Source organism: Pristis pectinata, chromosome 18 (assembly GCF_009764475.1).
Source record: "Pristis pectinata isolate sPriPec2 chromosome 18, sPriPec2.1.pri, whole genome shotgun sequence".
Classification (NCBI taxonomy): Eukaryota; Metazoa; Chordata; class Chondrichthyes; order Rhinopristiformes; family Pristidae; genus Pristis; species Pristis pectinata.
The window spans coordinates 15,490,698-15,513,129 of record NC_067422.1 but is presented as its reverse complement, the minus strand read 5'-3'; the positions used below and the strand labels follow the sequence as shown (position 1 = coordinate 15,513,129).

General features: G+C 36.5%; 1 protein-coding gene across 3 annotated transcripts in view; it reads right to left on the bottom strand.

Annotated features, from left to right (window-relative positions):
• ccdc40 (coiled-coil domain containing 40) overlaps positions 1–22,432 on the bottom strand; it is a 106,186-nt gene that overhangs the window by 12,374 nt on the left and 71,380 nt on the right. For all 3 annotated transcript variants that reach the window (XM_052033212.1, XM_052033211.1, XM_052033213.1), the window contains exons 9-17: positions 17,982–18,139; positions 14,635–14,757; positions 11,741–11,862; positions 10,670–10,913; positions 9,831–10,013; positions 5,471–5,716; positions 2,988–3,201; positions 1,952–2,121; positions 627–718 (exon numbers count right to left, since the gene is read on the bottom strand). In XM_052033212.1, coding sequence (XP_051889172.1) covers positions 627–718; positions 1,952–2,121; positions 2,988–3,201; positions 5,471–5,716; positions 9,831–10,013; positions 10,670–10,913; positions 11,741–11,862; positions 14,635–14,757; positions 17,982–18,139 — 1,552 coding nt within the window. The remainder of the gene's footprint in view (positions 1–626; positions 719–1,951; positions 2,122–2,987; positions 3,202–5,470; positions 5,717–9,830; positions 10,014–10,669; positions 10,914–11,740; positions 11,863–14,634; positions 14,758–17,981; positions 18,140–22,432) is intronic.

Sequence of the window (22,432 nt, the reverse complement as noted above, 5' to 3'; positions counted from 1 at the left end):
CTTCACTTAAATTTGAAGATATTTGGAGTCCATTTATTCAATATTTTCACATGATGTAGATCCCCTTTCAATAACTTTCCAACTTGGAGGAACGGACTTGATGACATAATATTGCTCTGCTTCTACTGAGAAATTTTAGCCCAGTTTTTTTTTTCTTTTTTTGTTGTTTGTTTTTTTTTAATTTTTTTTTGTTTAGTTTATATTGTTTACAATTTTTCTTATTGATTTGGGTTTTTTTTTAAATTTATATAATAAATCTTTTTCTTTCCTTTGTATTATATTCATTTACTAAGAGATCATTGGATCTACAGATTTTTTTTTATATTTTATTGTTCTTTATGATTATCTATGCTATGATTGTTATCCTGATCTCTTTGTATTACGTGTATAAGTATTGATGCTATATATCAATCTGTATTAATTTGAAAATAAAAAGATTGAAAAAGAAAGAAAGAAAACCTAACTGATTAGAATTTCAATCTCTTCCTTTAGCTTGGTGTCAATTTTCATCTAATTATGTTACTGTAAAACATGGGATGTTGTTGTTTAAGCCAATCATGATTAATATTATTGAAATATCTATTGCAATTCCAAAATTTGAGCCACATATACTTATAGTTACTCACTCTGCTTCCACAAGACTGTTAAGCTGTCGCTCCTTCTCCTCTTTCAGTTGATCCAGATACTGTTGTTTTGCAATAGATTGTCGCTCTGCATCCTGAAAGATAATAAATAACATTTAGTTTGAGGTTTTAAGGCTTTATCCCATATTGTGTCTCATTGTTTGCCTTGAGATTTGCAAAGTTACTCACCACTTACTAATAAGGCAAAGCACAGTTTAAATGAAACTATTGAGTTTCAAGCATCACATACTTAATTCGTACTAAAACAAAAATAGACATACTTTTAAGCAAAGCCTCACTAGAATTAGTTTGTGGATAAATCTGCCATTAAAGCATACTGATAAAGGCAATTTTAAAGTAAATAATCTTCATTAGAAACTTAAATGGAAAATTATTAACATTTGATTCACAAGAGTGTATAAAAGTAACTCTAAAGTTGCTAAGTTACATATGCTTTCTTAATAAAACACTTATGGGGAATCAAAACTATTTTAATGAAGTGGAGAACATTTATAAACCTTTAATGTGTTATAAAAATAACTAAATTAAAAGTTATAAAATCCATTTGATAATGAAATCTGTCAGTCAAAAGCCACATGTTTACTATTTCGGAAAGATGGATTACAACTGGTTATTGGGTCATCTCGGTAACTCAGTGTTAACAAGTTGCACCTCTTTTTACCATGAACCTGAATTTCACAAAATTGTCAAACTAGAATTTTACAGAAGCTTCATCAGAACAAAGGTGACAGAGGAAATGATTCACAGGAACTTTTGGCATAATCATAAAAATGTACAGAAATGACAGGCAAAAGACCAGTTGGTCCATCAAATTCACCCTCAAATCATCATGCGTTCATACTTTTGTTATGTAATCTAAGACTACAAAAACCAGAAACATTTGCCTGATACTGGGAAACAAGTTGAAATGTATTCTCCAATCTTTCCTTGCAATTAAAATCAATCTAATGCCTCTTGAAAGGGGCAGAGAGAGTGACTGCACATATCACACCATCTCACTCTTACTGCTCTCAAAATAAAAACAACTACATAACATTTAATCTATTCCTGCTTTTGGATTGTTTAAGTTCTACCTCAGTCTGTAAAACTGAACTAATTTATCAATGTGCATGCAGTCCAGCACATTCATTATTTTATGCATCTCTGTTATATCAACTTTACTCTGGATTAAAGTCAAGGTAACTATCTTAAACCGGTAAGTCATTCTTTAAATCCTTTCACAGCTGCTGTAGACTTCCATAATGGAAAAGGTTGTAGATCTGTTAGCTTATTGTTTTTCTTTGATTATGTATTCTCCTTTGACTAACCTTCAGTGATTTTACAAATTCATTTTCCATGAGTACATTCATGTGCTCAAGTGAATCCTTAACAGAGTTGTTCTTTGTTAAAAGTGTGTTGAGCTTCAGCATGTCATTAGACAGAACCCTCATGTGGCGTTCAATGTCCTTCTTTACCTTTAGTCCCTGTTGTATCATATCTAGATGGCGAAAAAATAGATACAAGATTTATTATGTCCGGTAATACTGACAAAGTAGAAGAAATGTTTGTTGTGAAACAGGTTGAAGATTGGAAGTATGTTGTGAAGTGTGATTGAGAGGGATAAATAAAAGATGGCACATCTGATCTATGTATGTTAGATGGAGTGTGACAAATTTTAGTTTTATCAACAATTAACAATTACCAGCAGTTACACGCTAAATTTGGAATATTAATAAGCAAGTTTTTTTTGGGAAACTTCCATCAGAGCATACAATCTTAGTTTGTAGAATTACTCAAATACACAACATCATATTCCTCTCCATCCCAATTTGCCTTTCATCTTCTGAAAGCAACCATTCACGCATTGGTTGAAAGGGAGGAAGCCACAATGTGTCATTTTAGAGAGAAATGCATAGGCAAGAATAACAGCAACAGATTAAAACCTGAGATAAAGTATCTAAAAGTATCTTTCATTTACATCTTGTGACTGTGCCTTACACTTTTGAATAAAAATGGGAAGTAAACTGCAGGCTGCAAACTCCATCATACAGTTTTGTGTTACCATTACAGGTGTTATTCTACCCCCATGCCATAACTATTAGACAAACTGCTGAAGTGGATTGCAAGGTATCAATAATAAATGTCAAAGTATTTGTTTTCATCACATTTAGAAGAGGTCACTTTGCTGAATTCTCTTGTAAGCATGGGGAAAGCAAGACATGAATAAAATTAAGGTCTTTTTCTTAAGTGTACATTTACACAGTAAATTACATACGTTCTAAAGAAAGCATGCACAAAGATAATTTGAGTGTAGAACATCCACGTTCCAGTAAAGACTGATTACTCAGATTGCCCTAAGCTTACTTTCAGTGCGGATTTTCTTTTGTTCAAGAATAGTGACTTGTTTCTTCTGCAGTTCCACGTTAGCTGTCTGCTGCTCCCTTTCTTGGGTCAGCGTAACCAGCTCATGCTGTTGTCGGAGCCAAAATTGTTGCAGTGATGCAATGTCTTTGTTATGTTCCTCAATATTTTTCGTCAAGGTTTTGATTTTAAGCTCTTGAGGGCTCATTTCATGCCCCTGAAGAGAAAAGATGAACTTGAAGTGAATTAAAGTGTTCATTTCTCTCCCCCATGTGCTAATTTGAAATTATATATGGGTCAACTTGAAAGAAAGCATTTGACCTTGCATGCAAATCATAATCAGATTGTTTATGCAACTTGGTCACACTACTCCCAAAATGTTTTCTAACATCCAAAACAGGCTTGAGCTCATTTTTTACAAAAATAATTCTAATTAAACTTTCATCAAATCGTCTTTTTCAAAATCTTATCTATCCTCAATAATATTCTCTAATTATTTTCTGATTTAAGGCATTGGACTCATTAATAGTATTTCTGGCTGTGATACTGAGCTAAATTTGGACTGTGCAGTCTAAGCACACGAAGTACCTATGATAAACATAATTTTTCAAGATTCAGCAATACAGTTTAGTTAGTTTTGATTTTTATCAAATACATCCAGTTTCAGTTCAAAGATTTTCCTGATTTATTTTAAGATAAATGGAAAGATGACTGAGATAAAATTCATAATGGGCAGGTTACAAAGAATGAAAAGGTTGAGAATTATCTTTGCCCTGATAATGTGAATGTAAGTAATCCACTAGTTACTACACATATTTGGATATGAACTTACCAGCATCTTTTATTTTCAATATTTTTCCTTTTCACTAAACAGTTCCAAGTCAAAACAAGTGTATTATAAAAGTTATAATCATTCATTTTCAAAGACTAAATATTACTCATACAAACTGAAAGCAAAATATTGCAGATACTGGAAACTTGAAGTAAAAATAGAGATACTCAGCAGGTTAGATAGCATCTGCAGGGCACAATCAAGACTAAAGAGTGAGCTTTGGACAGCACCATCATTTGATTTACAAACTTTACCCTGAGCTGCCATTTAAATTCGCCATTCCGTTTCCACCTTGGCATTTCAGTCCTTAGTCTGATATACTGTTCCCTTGAAGCTCAACATAAATTCAAGGAACAACAGAGCATAATTTGATCGGGCACACTATGACCTTCTGGACTTAGCACTGAGTTCAATAATTTCAACTTATCATCACTCCCAATATAGAGTCATTGAGTGTCATAGAGTTATATAGCACAGAAACAGGCCCTTTGGTCCAGCCTGTCCATACTGACCAAGTTGCTACCTGAGTTAGTTCCACTTGCCTGCATTTGGCCCATTTCCCTCTAAATCTTTCCTATCCATGTACCTGTAAAATGTCTTTTAATTGCACCCGCCTCTATCACTTCCTCTAGCAGCTTGTTCCATATACACTGCCCTCTGTTTGGAAAAACTTGCCTCTCAAGGCTCCTTTAAATCTTTAACCCTCTCACTTTAAATCTATGCCTTCTAATTTTAGACTCCCTTATCCTGGGAAAAAGATGATGACAATTCACTTTTGTCTATGCCCTCATGACTTACATACCTCTATGAAGTCACCTCTCAGCCTCCTATGCTCCAGGATAAAAAGCCCCAGCTTGTTTTTCCTTATACTCAGGCCCTCCAGTCCCGGTAATATCCTTATGAACCTTTTCTGCACCCATTCCAGCTTAATGACATACTTCCTATAGCTAGGCAACCAGAACTCCACACAATACTCCAAGTGTGGTCTCACCAATGTCTTGTAAGTTGTAACATGACGTCGCAAATCTTGCATTTAATGCTGACTGTTGAAGGCAAGCATGCCAAATGCCATCTTCACTAATCTGTCTACCTATGTTGCCACTTTCAGGGAACTATGTATTTGTACCCCTTGATCTTTCTGTTCTACAACACTCTCCAGTGCCCTGCCATTTACTGCATGCATTATATGAATTCATATTTCCAGCATTTGGAGATTTTTTTCCTTTTTATAATTTCAGATAATTGTTCTCTTCTCCCACTTATACCTCCTCAAGGTTGAACTTTTGTTGCTCACCTATTCCTTTGCTATTTCTTGTACCTTGCATTATCACCTCTTTTGTCACTCTGTCTTCCATCCACGACAAGCCATCTCTATTGTTCCTTTCCACTCCATCCCTCTCCCATCCCTTCTCTGTGTCATAAAACTTGTTTTATCACTAACTTTCCATAGTTCTGATAAAAAGTCATCAACCTGAAACATAAACTCCGTTTCTCACTCCATGGATGCTGCCTAGCCTCCCAAGTATTTCCAGCATTTTCTATAGTTATACTAAAATTATATAGATAGATTTTACTGGAAAACTTATTAATTAATTACTATTCTATCCCTTAAAGTTCACATAAATTAACAAATTACATTAATTTCTGAACTTACTCCCATTTCTGCTATCAGCTGTGCGATCTTCTTGTTTTGCATGTTGAGAACTGACTGTTTGTTTTGAATGACAAGCATCCGTTTTGCAATCTCCTTTTCACTCAATGAGATAACTTTGTTTTTCTCATTCAATTCATCGAACTGATCCTTCAGAGTTTTCTGCAGTCTGCTCAGCTCCACTTTTCTATCATTTATGTCCAAAGTTATTTGAGCATAATCATTTTCTGTGCTTGCATATTCAATTTCCTGTAAAGCAGACAGGAAATAGTTCATTAATAATAATTAAATACCCAAACAAAAAACCTTATATTTGCATAGTTAAATGGACTTTATTAAAGTTATTATGCAAGTTTTTTTGTAAGTGTCAAGGAGAGAATGACAATTTTCTACAATGAAACATCTTCTTCTTGTCTCAAGTAAAGACGTGGTAACACAAATATCCTGAATTGTAGCCATTAAAAGGTAGGTACACAAATGTTCACAAATGAAACTCCCTTTCCAATGGCTCAATGAGAAGACTAGCAACACTGTAAAAGTTGGCATCTTGCATTGGGGTATTAGTACAGTTCTCATGGTGCTAACAATGCCAGTTTGTAGGTCTCCAAACAAATGATGCTAAAGGCATTGAAATTTGTATATGCTTGTAAGTTCTTTTGATATATGATACTTGAGGTGAGCCAAAATATGTAGGATGAATGGCTAATAATACAAGATTCACTGTTGTATGTTACAGCATACATTGTACTCTGGGAATCTTACATTTTCTCCTTTCTGATGTGAGCCTGCAGCTGATGATGTTGATTAATTAAGACACTATCATGTAGTGAAGCTCTTGTTGTGAGCAGCACAGTGAACGACAGTGCTGTGCCAATAGTTCAATGCCTGATTCTTATTGCATATTTACAATCAGAAAAATGTGAATGCTGCATCAATAAACATAAAGTAATATCGTTAATCTTGTTCTTTCACAGAGATTGTTCAATTTGCATTGAATTAAGACACTTTATACATAATTTTATTTTCACTATGTTGGCGCCGGAAGCATGGCGACACTTGCAGGCTGCCCCCAGAACACTCTACGCAAAAGATGCATTTCACTGTGTGTTTCGATGTACATGTGACAAATAAAGAAATCTTATCTTCTCTTAAGATGATAGTCTTCAGCTCAATTACACTTAGAATACTTTAGGGAGGAGCTTCATCCTATTTTGTCAGAGTCATAGAGGGATACAACACAGAAACAGGCCCTTTGGCCCACCGACCATCAAGCACCCATTTTGACACTAAGCCCATTTCATTCTCCCACACTCCTATCAACTCCCTCAGGTCCCCACAATATTCCACCACTCATCTACACACTAAGAGCAATTTATAGTGGCCAATTAATCAAACAACCTGCATATTTTTGGATTGTGGGAGGAAACAAGAACACCTGGAAGAAACCTATGGAGTCTCAGGAAGAACAGGGAACGCCCCACAGACAGCACTTGAGGTCAGGATTGAACCCAGGTTGCTGGAGCTTTGAGACAGCAACTTTATTAGTTGTGCCACTTCCTGTATTTTCAAATAGGATGCTCAACTAACCATTATTTGTACAGGTCTGTTAATACTAGCAAATGTCATGCAGTCCAGGCTTCAGAGATTAAAAGATGTTGGCCTGGATTTTGCTGAGAGGTGATTGTTATCTGTACTTGACACTTGGATTCCTCATTATTCAGCAACTGCTTCAGATTGTCAAACCCAAATTTCAGGCTCAGAACATCATGGACCCAGTCAGTGACAATGTTTGGAATGTCCCTGACATGCAAAAATATTCAAAATTATTAAAAATGAAATAAGTAATTAAAAAAATAACAATATATTTAGAACAAAAATCACCTATAAAATCTAAGGTATTTTAATTACAAAAGCATTTTAAGTCTTTTTAAATTATTTCATTTACTTAAATGCTTTTCAAATAACTTGACTTATTCTTACCATTCTTCCTCACAGCTTAAAATATCCACTGAAATAAAGGAGCTCACAGATTCAATGCCTGGTACAACCAAGCACAGGATATGCAACACAATCTCTAGTGTTGAATGCCAGAGGATCTCAGCAAGTTTGTGCTCCACTGCTGCAGTCCATGCACAGCTCAACTGCAGAGCATTATAACAGATTCATTGGGAAATATAGGTCTGGATGTGCAAATGTGAAACCCTGAATTTGCCTGCATTTATGGCAGTGAAATACGAGCAACTCACTAAGGAATTGCTGGCAATTATGAGTCAGACTCAGAGAAATGTTTTAACATTCTGTCAACTGAAAGCAGTATTTTTTTTATCATTTTTATATTATCCATTAAAAAAAAGGAAATACTGCAAATTACATTCCAAAATGACTAGCTCATTTATTATTTCAGATATTCACTGAAAAAAAATCAAAATTTTCTTTGGTTTTGTTTGATATCTAATATTGTTGGAAGTAGATTGTGCAATGGTTGATTCAAACAGTATTTTATTTGCTTTTCACTGACGTGAAAAAAAAATCAGTGAAACATGCAAGTACAAGTTTTTCAGTATAAATTCTGCAAGCACTGTGCTGAATAACATAGAAATGGAGCGTTGTTATAAAATAGGAGATCATTTAACCCATCTGGTCTCTGCCAGCTCCTGGTAGAGCAATTTCCCCAGTCCTACTCCTTCCACTCTTTCCCTTTAGCTCACTAAATTAAAAGCATTGAACTGTTTCATAGTTCTTTTTGTAGCTTTGCTGATAATTAACATTAACATTGGATGAAGTACTCATCAGTGAGAAAGGATCCTAATTATGTAGATAGCCCCATAATTATAATTTATTTCACAATAAGCTATGTGCAACATTGGGGAAAAAGAACATTTTATCCATATACTTTCAAGCTTTATCCAAGAGCAAGTGAGCCAACGTAGGAGTGACCATATGGACACCCAAAAGAACAAGGGTCTTTTGATGTGACTGGCTGCCTGTCATAAAAAGTTTAGTGATTTAAAGATCAAGAAATAGATATAACATCCAGGAATAACATCAATTTTTCATATTTTTGTGAAGTAAAGTAAAACATGGATTCTAAAACTAACCTACAAAGTTCCTGTTCTTGAACAGTGCATGTGATAAATTGGTTCCAATATGGTGAGAGATGTGAGTGTACATATTTGTAGCTGAAGTCATGCCGATGGCAAAATAGTAGAGACATTAGTTTATGCATCACTAAGTCACACCAAAACTATGCAGAATAGGCAGGTCACAAAATCAACCATGGTGCAATGCTGATCTGTTGACAATGCATCCAAATTGGAGGTTGACACTCCAGCCAACTTCACACAACTGAATAATTGTTTAGCAGCTTGTATGCCCTTCTACCAGCACTATTTAAAGGCTTAATTATTTAATTGAAGGTTAGTTGTTAGCTTCCTATTGACTGTCACAGTGATTCTAATGAGGTATTAATATGCTAGACATATTAATATCTCTCAGTTACATAGTTGTAAAGATATACTCAGTTTCGAGAGCCCACAGTATATTGCATTTACGTCTGCCATACTGCAGCGAGCAGAGTGAGCATCCAGATCTGAGAGAATTGCAAGTTTCCTCATGTTGCAGGTTACCATTGATTTAGCTAGCATCACATGCCACCTTGTAGACGTAGCATGACCAGAAAGTATTCTACTTTGTCAATGCCAAGTTGGTGTATGACCATACAATAAACGATATGCAGACTTAATCCCAGTACAGGCAGTAGTTAACATGTCTTCATTTTATAACAGTTTGCTGTACCATCCGAACTTGAGCAACCACAATTAAACCAAGTGTAGCTACTGAGAGACAAATAATGACATAGCTCTCATTTGCTACGGTTGCATCCTTAAACAACACATCCTGTGGTCTCTGTCAAATTAAACAATATCCCTCCATTACATTTTGCCTCCAAAGTGGATAACTTCACAGATCCACACCTCTGCTAAAGTTTTACTCACTCATCTAACTATCCGCATCTCTTTGGAGACTATTAATCCTCCTCAGAATTTGCTTTCCAACCTATCTTTCTCAGCAAATTTGGTTATAGCAGCTGAAAAGTCATAACTGTAGACTGTAAAAATTAAGGCCCCAGTACAAATCTCTGTGGCACTCCACTAGTTATAGCTTGCCAAAGTGAAAGTGGCCCCATTAATCCTAACCTTTTTGTTAGTTAGCCAATCCTCTCTATGCTAATAAATTACCCTTAATGGCATGAGCTCTTTTCCTCTGTATTAAACCTAATCATGAGAAAATACTTAATTAGTTTTTGCTTATATTTTTTGAATTAGCAATTGGAAAAGTTTTACAGGGTATACAATGTACATACTAGTTGACGTTTTCGGATTCGAAGCTTGTTTGCCAGGTTTTTCAAGTAATTGTGTGCCTGATTCATGGTTAATTTACTCTGTAATTTTGCCATAATCTTGTCTTCCAGTTCCACCTTTGTTGCATATTCCTTCTCCGTTTGTAGTCGCAGCACTTTGACCTCATTTTGGTGCACGTTCTGGTCCTAAGTACAAAATGTGAGACAATCTTGAAATTTGGTATTTTGAAATTTAAAAGAAACAGTTATGACTAGATAAAACCAACTTTAAAGGTCCATTCTTCATTTTCCTTTGAAGGATCATTCATCGATTATTTTTAGTAGTTTTAGTTTTACATCATTCAAAGCATTTGTGAAATGTAGACTATTATTCCACTTTAAGCTAATAAGCGTTTCATATCACATATGACTGACTCAAAATATCACTCCAAACTCACTAATTCCAATCTCAGTAAATACTACCTCCAATTTAACCAAGGTGGTTTGGGGCCAAGGCATAGTGACCTGTTCATGACAAGTGGGTCAATAATTTTAATGTTATTTTGGCTGTATGCCTCAGATTTAAAAGGTCATTTGAACTTAATAGCAACAAAATTTTATTAGCCAAAGATATTAGACATTAACAGCTGAGAAAATAAACTAGAGTTCAGAGGTTGTACCAGCACTGTACTTTGTTCCTTGAATACTCAAATGGTACACTTAGAAACTGACTTTCCTGGAACAAAATTTCAGTTAGGATTTGATCATTTGAATCCAGAAAATACAGAGGTAACTAGATACTGCATTGGTTTCTATTTGTTAATGTTAACCGTTAATAGTATTCAAGATGACAATGCTCTTACTGATGTAGCTTTGTTGAGCAAACGTTCTGTCTCCTGTAGTGTCCGAGTATAGGTGCTATATTCCTGCTTTAATCCTTCCTGTTTTGCCAGATTCTGCAAAATCAGTTTCTGGGTCATGTTAATGTCATTCAACAATCTGTTCAGAGTCATGGTGAGAGACTCATTTTGCTCTTCTTGCTTCATGATAAATTTTTTGTAGGCCTGTATTTCAGTCTTCAGTGTTTCTACCTGTTGCTTTGCCTGTCTGGATAAAGAAAGCAAAACCATTAGAAAAAGATTCATAAAATGTAACATGGAGAAAACCAAGCTATAAAATTATGCTTACAGATTTGCATCAGAGATTTTATGAGATTACAGGTTGATGACTGACAAACACACTAGGTTTTCAAAGACCATGTAAGGTATTAGTTTGAATATCAACAATCGATGCAATACTCATATACAGTATATTGTTATGAGTGGTTTTAAGAAAGTGTATATAGAATATACAAATTCCATGATAGGAGTAGATAGGAAAATTCTCACCTTTTGAAGAGAGCACAAAATTTAATGTACCTGGGTCCATAAATACTTTTTGCTAAGCTTTCAGTAACTAAATGATATTTTGTAGCTACTTGTTAGCATAGATCTTTCATTTTTTTTTACTACCCCAAGTATACCGATGGCTGGAGACTGAAACAGATGTGCAGTCAGCTAAAATATGCAATCTATTTTGTAATGTAACATCACATTGCAAATAAATTGATGTCATCATCTGTTAACATCAATGCAAGTGGAAACACTAACAAGCAAATCAGAAATTAAAGGTGTTCATTTCTCAGAAGGGGTCTGAAATTTAGAAAAAAGCCATGCAGTCGATGTCTAATATCTGCAAACAGTTGTGATAACAATAATAAATTGCATTATTTTCAATCAGGTATTTAGCAGCCATGAGCCCAAAAATATTTGAAATCTAATACTGGTTGAAGAGTAGAACTAAACACAATAACTCAAAACAAAATACATCAATGTGTCAACAAATTAATGAAAATTTCTGAACTGTTATCACAACAATTGGATTCCAGCCCCTACCTGACAGCTTCCTGCATTGCAGCATAGACCTCATCACGTCGCTGCATTCCAATTAGACTACTCTTCCATTGCTCCAATAATTGCTTCTTCTCAAGGTTAATTGCCACAATCTCCATGCTGGCCTAGGAAATTATTTGACAGATTCAATAAGAAGAATAATATAATTAAATATCAGAAAGAGTAAAACAACGAGTTAGATATTGGGTAAGTATTTCCTGACAATAAAATTTACCTGGCAGTCAGAACATAAGAAATCGAACCAAGAGGAGGCAATTTGGTCCTGAGTATCATTCATTGTCATTCAATAACATTATGGCTAGTAGGTTACCCTAGTGCCATTTTCCTTCACAAACTCCATATCCCATGAAGACACAAGAGAGACTGCAGATTCTAGAATCTGGAGCAACACACAAAATGCTGGAGGAACTCAGCAGGTCAGGCAACATCTAGGGAGGAAAAATGAGTCCCGATAAAGGGTCTCGACCCGAAACGTCAACAGTACATTTCCCTCCGTAAATGCTGGCTGACCAGCATTTTGTGTGTTGCGCCATATCCCTCGATCGCCTTAGTATCTGAATCCATTTCTTGAACACACTGTATGACTGAGGCTCCACAGCCCTCTTAGTTAGAGAATTCCAAAGATTTGCTAGCCCCCAGGTAAAGAAATTTCTTCTCATCTGTTTTGAATGGTTTACCCTTTATTTTGAGACTGTTACCTCCAGTTTTAGAGACCCCAATCATGGGAAACATCATCCCTGCATCTAGCGTGTAATATCCAATAAGTATTTTGTATATTTCAATGCTATCACCTCTCATTCTTTCAAACTTGAGAGTATACACCCAGGCTGCTTAACCTCTCCTCAAAAGACTGCCTGCCTCCCTATTGCAGGAATTATTCTAGGAATCATTGCTGCACCCCTTCATTTGCAAGTATATCATTCTAAAGGTATGGAGACCAGACCTGTACACAATATTCTATATTTGGTTTCACTGGGGTCCTTTGTAATTGGAGCAAGGTATCATCTGCAAGTAAGGCCAGCATAACACTTTTTTCATTGCTTGTTTCTCTAGAGTGTTAGATTTCAGTGATTCACATACAAGGACACCCAGGTCTCCTGAAAACCAAAACCTTCAAACTCTCACCTTTTAAAAAGTATTTCACCATTCTACATTTTTCTATCAGAGTCGACTACCTCGCATCTTTCCACATTCTATTCCATCTACCATGTCCTTGCCCATTCACAAGACCTGTCTATATCTCCCTGGGGCCTCTACAACCAGCTCAAAGCCTACTCTGCCACCCAGCTGTGCATTTTTAGCAAACTTTGATATATTGCATTCAATCTCCTCATCGAAATCATTGCTACAGTTTGTAAATAGCTAGGTCCCCAGTACCAATTCATGTAGCATGTCACTAGTCACAGCCTTAGAAGGAAAAAAAAATGGTTCATTTATTCTTATTCTACTTTCTTTCTATTCATTATAACAGAAAGAAAGTAGACTCTACACAGATATCTTAAACATTTAAAAAAAAATTGGATTCAGAGAATTTTTAACCAAACTTAAGAAAATTTTGAACTAAAGGCTGTTTGAAATAAAGGTGAAGGAAACAAAAAAAAAGTTAATATTAGCCACAGAGTCATACAGCACAAAAATGTGCCCTTTGATCCACCACATCCATGCCAACTTTTTTGTCCATCTACACTAATGCCATTTGCCCACATTAGGACTATATTCTTCTATGCTTTTCCTACTTAAGTGTTGTCTGAATGTCTCTTAAGTGTAACTGTATCTCATTCCACCACCTCCTCTGGCAGCACATTCCAGGTATCAACCACTCTCTCTGTAAAAAAAAACCTTACCCCTCAGTTCCCCTTTAAAACTCCTTCCTCTCACCTTGCACTCTTGTTTTCAATGCCTCTACCATTGGAAAAAGATTATGACTATCTATCCTATCTCTGCCTCTCAATCTTACATACTTCTATCAGGTCGCCCTTTAGCCTCCTTCACCCCAGGGAAAACAAGCCTAGTCTTTCCTATCTTCCCCCATAACTAAAGTCCTCTAATCCAAGCAACATCCTGGTGAACCTCCTCTGCACTCTCTCCAGCACATTCACACCTTTCCTATAGTGTGGTGACCAGAGTGGCACACAATACTCCAAGTGCAGCCTAAACAGTATTTCTGTGCCCTGACCTATGAAGGGAAGCATGCCACCTGCCTTCTTCACCACATATTGGTTTAAAAATCCTAATTACATATTATAAAGGAGTTATGGACTCCCCTCTTTGTGTCAGTTATAAATGTATTTGGAGTAATGTACACGGTGTGAACACCTCAACCTCCTCTTTAACCAAGTGTTCCACCAGGAACAATATAACCTTATTGACAGAGCAGCAGGGACAGGTGTGGAGTCCTTCTCACTCTCCTTCTCTGTCTCCCATTCAATCTGGAGACTACTCCTAGTTGGGGCCTCGCATGATCACATCCATCATTGGACATCCAGGTTAGGAAGTTGTGGACATGCTACGTGGGCGCCGGAAGCGCGGCGACACTTGCGGACTGCCCCCAGAACATTCTACACAAAGATGCATTTCACTGTGTGTTTCAATGTACATGTGACTAATATAGATCTTATCCTTATCTTATTTTGGTAATCTAATTCAAAAATGGAATAATATCAGTAACAAATGAATGACATTTACAAAAGACACCGGGAATTTTAGAAATAAAATTCAATAAAAATGAATCAAAAATATAGAGTAGTAAGATTACTCTTTTTGACCACACCAATGTCAAAAATATCAAGTTTTTTTAATACAAAAGTGACTTCATACAAAGTAAATTAGATGCAAATTGAAGATGGTTGTAGGTACACCAAGGATTATTATCTCACCTCTGCTACTGTATTCCTTGCTGCCTTTGTTTCTTCTACTTGTGCTGTATACTGGGCTTCATACATTGCAATTTGTTCTTGCAACGCATCCATTTGAGATACCAAACGGTCTACAAACATGTCCTAAAGCACAATTAATTTTTAGTATTTTCACAAAGCAAAGTTTTATGACAAACTACATTTGTGTTATAACTTTCACTTTCTCAGAGACCCATTCGCTGCCCAATGAGGGATTTCCTCCACATTATCACTGTACTTTACAGGCTAACACTGCAACTAATTTGAACATAGTAAGATGCCATAAATGGTATCAATCAGATAATCTGCTTATTTCAACACTGTTGGTTGAGGAATAAATTAGGGTACTGTTTTCATATGGTGTGGTGGGAAGAAGGGTGGTGGATGGTGAATCAGGAGCAAGTGTGGCCCCACTAATTTTATGCAACCAGGGTTAAAACTCCTATGCCTGCCATCCCCATAAAAATAAAAGTGACATTTTCTTCTTGTTGGCCAATTAAAAACATTCACCATCACCTTTAATTCACCAGCAGATCCTTGGATTGACTGAGGAAAAGGGTACCTAAGGTAAAAACTGCAGACCTGGCACAAAATGTATGGTCTATTGGGCAGCAGTAATTCCTGCCTTCCTATATACTTTCAAGACCTGGACTATCTACAGCAGACACTTCAAGGCACTAAAAAGATACCACAAATGTTGTCTCTGAAAAATCCTCCAAATTCACCAGAAGGATTAGCAAATCAACATCAGTGTCCTCTCCCAGGTCAACACCCCCAGCACTGGGCCCCCCATTACACTTAGTCAGCTACATTGGGCAGGACACATCAATCACATGCCGACTCCCAAAACACTCTATTCCAAGGTCTGATATGGAAGAAATTTTCAGGTGAACAGAGCAAGCGATTCAAGGATGTACTCGACCCTTCAAAGAAATGCAACATCCCTACTGACTCCTGGAAATCTCTGCCCATGACTGCTCAAAATAGAGAAGGAGAAATATTAATGGTGTTGAAAACCTCAAGTCCATGCACTGAGAACACACAGAAGTCCTGTGGAAGGGGCACATCAACTGACAAACTACCCATCTGCCTGCCCCATCAGGAACCTCCAGTCTCATCTCTAGTTCCCACATTGTCCTCATCAGCCATCTGAGACCTACAAAACTGGAATCGAAGCAAGTCACCCTCAGTCCTGAAGAAGAAAACTGGGAGACGCAATTATTTTGTAAACTACTAATATCACAGGACTCCAATTTAAGTACTTAAATCAACTATATACTTTCCTCAGGTGGCTGCCCATTTTGCCCAAGCAAAGGGCCTCCACAGGACAGAGCAGCAAAGCATCATCAAGAACAGACAAATTACATTCTGAAAGTGGCATGGATGAATCTACAGCTTTGTTCCCATCATACAGCAGATCTCAAAGTACACTCCATGAACTCCATATTTCATAAATGTATATCACAACAGTAGTGTCAACATTTGGGATTGAATGCCATTACATAATGCATCGGACTCTAAGTGGACAACAGTTAGGTATGGATATCATTTGCACCATCATAGCACCAGGAAATGGCCACCTCCAAGAGAAAGTTTAGTCTACCACCAATATGCTGGTGATCATCATTGATCAGAAACACTACAAGAGCAGGTCAGAAGCTGGGTAACCTCAGTGATTGACCTCCTGACACTCAAAGGCCTCTCCACCATTTCTACCAAGCCAGGGCTGTGATGGAATGCTCTGCTTACCTGAATGAGTGCAGTTCCAACAATACTCAAGAAGTTTGACACCATCCATGATAGTGATTTCTCAAAAATAAGGATGTCCAAATTTAATAGTGATGGACTATTTTTTTTAATGGTGATGCCTAATCTTGCATTGGAGCAAAATAAAATGCACATTTAGCACACCAAAAATGGATGAAATCCAATTTCCAGACTCTTGTTCTTTGACAACATGCTTTTATTTATATTCTAACTGGAATCACATTTCTCCATAATAAAGAATAATCATTCTTGCTGGTGGAAATGGGAATTAATGTTTAGAGCGGTAGATAGGCTACCAATCAAACAGGCAAAATGCAGCAATGAAAATAATGTCCCAGCAGGGACCCTTTAATTCATTTATAGTTTTATGTAATTTTACTGTGTAGGTAACATATTACAACCTTTTGATCCAATTTTCACAGGTATATCAAAAACACATGCTGCAGTTGACGATGTCATTATGCATGCAAAATATGATGGGGCAAAGACACAAGAGCTAGAATGGAATTGTAACAGGAACTGCTCGGCCCGATTTCCAGATGGGAGGGTCTTCAACAAGAAATGGTTGCAAACACTTTGAAATATATGGAAACGCTTTTTTTCATGATTTTAACAGAAAACAAGGACAATTTTTTTAAAATTAATGCTTAGTACATTAAAAAGTACAGGAGCTGGTAGAAAGAAATATAAAACTATTCCTAAATTAATATCTGGTGTAACAATTGAATTTACTGTGGAAATCCAAAACTATCTCATAACATTATAAAACTGATGCAGAAAGAAACCTAAAACAAAAGGAAATGCCAATTTTGGTAAGCTTCTTACTAAATAATCGAATATACTGGGTGGCATAAAAATTGTATTTTTTTAAATTGAGTAAGTTATCACAAACCCTTGGTGCAACATTGCATAATGTTAATGGGAAAGTTGACATTTTATTCACTTAACGCTAAGTTCCTATTCATGACAGTCTTTAGGGGAAGAAGTTCTTCAGAGTTCTAGACATCATTCCACAAAAGGAAAGGGAAAAAAAATACTTTTAAAAGTTAAGTTCTTCCAAGTTGAGATAATAATACTCCCAGTGACAAGTCGGATACAAATTCAGCAGAGTAGGTATCTGCTAAGTTAAGTGACTGTCTATTCTGTGATTAAAAGGTATAACTCATTTCAAAGCGGCTCTGCTTATTAAATTTCAGTAACAAGTGATGAACATTTGTTGCAAATAGGTTTCTCTGATTATTCTACTTCCCTATATTATTAGTTTTCTCCCACTCAGTACATGTTTATTTGGAACATGTGCCATTAATGACGCAAGCATACTTCTTCTTACGCAGTCCCTTGGGATTGAGGTTGACTTGTTTCTGCCCCTGTTCTACAGATAAAGGTAGATGTTCAGGCCAATGTGAAATCTGTAGGCTCTGCCACAGGTGTACAGAAGATGCTTGATGGGATAGTATGGGTGCACTCCTTCCCCTGTTTTCTCGGCTTCTACATGCTCGCAATGAAGGGATCCAATGTTCTCTTAGAGATAACAATTAAGACAGACTTGTGATCTGTTGTACCTGCTTCTGTTTCAGCTTTGTTGCCTGTAATTTTTCTGCTTCCAATTTTTCTGTGGTACGCTTCATCACCATAATATCAGAACATGTATCCTGTTGTAAGCTGGCCATGTAGAAATGCCGCAGTGCAACATTTTCAACTTCCGTTTGTAGTTGGGATACTATGATGAGATTACATGATTACATCAACATTCAATATCAAGTCTATCTTTAAAGGAGGAGCATGCTCCATTAGAAATTTTCTATTTACCATTAGCCAAGACCATGAGCTATGCACTCTGCCCTCACAATGGACTGGTTTAATGGGTTGAAATAATTGTTAACATTTAGAAAGAAATCAGAATATTTCAAAATTGCAACAAAATATTTCAAACCTAAATTCTAAAAAAACAAGTAAATGCTTATTCAAGCTCATGGTTGAAAAGGAACAGAAGCAATATAAAGAAATAAGCAATTTTTGAATTAAGTATTATTGTTCTAATTTTGGAATTATACAGGTGTTACACAGTAACAGCTTGCAAAATGTTAGGATTGAAGGTTGCCCTCTGTTGTATGCATCAAACAAGCATTTTCCTTATGTTTGTGATTTGAACACTGTTTTTCCAAATTGAAGTGTTACATATTTTACATATACAACAGAGGACAGATTTCTATCTAATTGTCTTCTAATATTGCCAGTGACTTATTTATCACAAATTAAAATTAATGATACAGAGTTGACGAGGTTGACACCTTTTCTCCAGCTAATGAATTATCTATTGGAGAGAGAAATCAGTTTATCAAATACTTTCAGGCAGAATTAAAAATGTTTGGGTATACAACACAATGACTAGATTGAGTGTGCAGTACAGCTGAGAATATTGAAAGATTTTTCTTTGTTTTGTACAGAATATCAAATATTTGCACCTATCCGATCTGTCAAACAAATCAAACTCCATTAGTGTAAAAATATTTTGCAACTACAGAAGTTTTCTTTTAAATGTTGACACTGAATTTAAAGAATTGCATAGAAGTATCCACATCTTTTTGCAGTAAACTAGAAAACTCCTTTCACAAAAATACATACAATTCCAGCTGCTGCATTCATAAAAGATTTAGTTTTTAATTCACAGAATTTTGTGATAGGCACTTGCTTTATTATTATTGTAAATTAGAAATAGATTAGCCTCATTATACATAGGAACAAAAGGAAGAGAAGTAGGAGCTGGCTGTTTGGCCCATCTTGTCTGCTCCACCATTCAATAAAACCACGAGATTTTTGTGCTACTTTCTTGAACAATCCATGTCTGTTGATTCTCTTACCATCTAGACATCTATCAAATACTTTCTTGGATATATTTAGGGACTGAGCATTCATACCCCTCTTGGGTACAGAATATTAAAGATTCATGAGCCCCTGGGTTAATAGGTTCCTTCTCAACTCTGTCCTGTGTCCTGTTCTGTGTGCCCTGGTTCTTGTTATCCCAGCCAAGAAAAAGTTCATTCCTGCCATTTACCATCAAATCCTGTGAGAATTGTCTAAGTTTCAATGAGATCATGTCACATTCTTCTCATCACATGACAAATCATCCCCTGGAGGAATCTGGTCAATCTTCGCTGCATTCTTTATCATAAGTATTTCCTTCCTTAGGTAAGAAGACCAGATCTGTACACAGATGTTGTCTAACCAAGGCTCTAAGTAAGTGGAGCAAGACATCTCTTTTCTTGTACTCAAATCCTCCTGCAATTCTGGCTAGCACACCATTTCCCTTCCTGTACATTAACTTTCAGTGGTCCATGTACAAGGACAGTCAGGTTCCTCTGAACACAATCACCTTTCAAGCTCTCACCATTTATGAGGTATTCCATGTTTCTATTTTTTTTCTATCAAAGTGTATAGCCTCACAATTTTCTACACTATATTCCACTTGCTATGTCCTTGCCCATTCACATAACCTGCCTATGTCTCCCTAAAGCCTTTCTGCATCCTTTCCACATACAAACTGTATCGTCAGTAAATTTGGATACACATTAGAATAAAAATGAACTCCAGCACTTTCCTTTCTACATTGACTTAATCAGTGGCTTTACCATGGGTACTTCATCTTCTCTGCTTTCAGAAAGACCCATATTTCCTTAATTATTAAAAGTCTGGGATGAAAATTTAGCTTCATCTTTTGAGCCAAATTCATTTTTTTCTTTCATTATTCTCAATTTTGTACAAACCTCAGATATATCCAAGAGATAAATAGTTCTTACTTTTTAGGCTCTTCCAACATAACCGTCACGCCCATGGAGAAAATACAAGAGAAAGATAGACACGCATTCAAAATCCTGCCACCATCTCTTTTTTTCTCTTTGGTTCCAAAAGTTTTCCATTTTAATAAATACTAGTCAGGTTAGTTTTCTATGAGCTTTTGTAGCTTGCTTTTCCTATGCTGTGAATGTTTCATCCTATACATACTTCTGTTCATGTACTCACTGAATTTGGGAAAAATAAAATCACATTTTAATTGAGTCATGACCCCCCCCCCCCATTTTTGATTACATGTACAAATAAAGGATGTTTTTCATCTTCCTCAATTTTCCTTTCCTCTAACAGTCTAAAGACTATTCTAATCACTATCTGCTGATTGGATTCAATCATCTTCATTCTTGTCCTTTTATATTGTCCATGGTGACAAACCCCAGTCATGGGATAGGTTCCACATTTGCTGATGGTACCTCCACCATTTTTGTGTGTTGTGTATACGTAAATGGATTTGGATGATCTACATTTTCCAACCAACCACAGGTAAAGCAACCCTTGTCCTTGCACCTCCTCCCTTCCCACTATCCAGGGATCCAATCTTTCCAGATGAAGGAGCGTTTCACTTGCACTTCTTCCAATATAATGTACTGTGTCTGGTGTTCACAATGTGGTCTCCTCTACATTGAAGAATCCAAATACAAATTGGGTGATCGTTTTACCTGTGTTCAGCCTGCAGAGGTGACCCTGAGCTTTCTGATGCCTGTCACTTCAATTCTCCATTCTACTCTGACCTACAAATCTGTGGTCTCCTCTACTGTTAAAATGATGCCCAATCCCAATGTAAGCTCATCATCTGCCTGGGTACATTGCAGCCTTCTGGACTTAACATTGAATTCTACAACTTCAGGTAACTTGATTTCTGTCGACATCAGTCGTCTATCTGTCAACATCAGTCGTCTATCTGTCATACTGACTCAGCTCTTTTGTTGTTTTCTACCCCTATTTTTCTTTTTTTCCCTCTGGGAGTGGAGGACATGCCCAGTCTGACCTGCCGGGCAAGTCTTCCTACTCTGCAATTTGCAACTTCCACATTCACTCTCTAACTGTTCCCATTCACTCTTTGACCAGATAATCTTGTTTACAGGTTATCCTTATGGTCATCCCGTTTTTACCCTATCAAAGTTATTCCCTCTCCCCCACTTCCCCTGCAGCTTAACAAGCTTCTTTTGTTTCCTTTCCAGTTCTGACAAAGGGTCTTTGACGCGAAACTTTGACTTTGTTTCTCTTTCCCACAGGTGCAGCCTAACCTGCTGAGTATTTTCACCATTTTCTGCTTTTATTTTAGATTTCCAGGATCTGCAGTTTTTTGTTGATTTTCACTTATATTTCCCTTCAATTAAAGCCATTGAACTCAAAACCATAAAAAGCTTCAAATCCTCCCTGGTCTTCACTCAGATCAAATCAGACTGCTTTCAAACTTGACATCCTATCAAACTTCTGTCTCCACACTCTCCATCACAAAGAATTTCTACTCTTCCCTCCATAATCACCATTTGCTTAGCTTCTATCCCAATCCATCTGAAACTTATCTATGCCTTTGTCACCTCAATGAACTTCTGCTCAAACAAATCCTACTGCTTTTATCCTATACAGTACTAAGTCATTACCACTGACAGTCTATGTCATTATGACCTCCATTGGCTTCTGGCACTCAAAAGCCTCCAACTTAAATTCAGTCACCATGTTTAAATGCCTTCATGGCCTCACATGTTCCAATTCCTCCAGCCTGACAAATTCTCTGATGCTCTCCATCTCTTACTGCTCATGCCACCACTTTGTCTATATGATTTGGAACTCCTACCCAGACTTTTTCTGCCTTTCTTGTTTAAGCTCCTCCTTAAAGCATTGTTAAAGAACCTCATTTCAGGGTACCTACTCGATAAGTATTCTGTCTTATCATTCATTTTTTGCTGTTATACTACCGTAAAATACCATGGTTTGTTTCTCCATGTTTACTTGCCAGCTATTGAAGGGATTGTTTTATTTAAAATGAAAGTGCTCATTTGATTCAGTTGCATACACATTAGGAGTTGCCAAAATGGTCACATTATTCATCTAATTTGGATCCAATACAACATTTGAAGGTCAATTCATCTTTTATTTTCCCATGTATCCAGCAAAGACAACTTTATTTAAGTACCTAGAAGGGAGAGTTTCATTCATT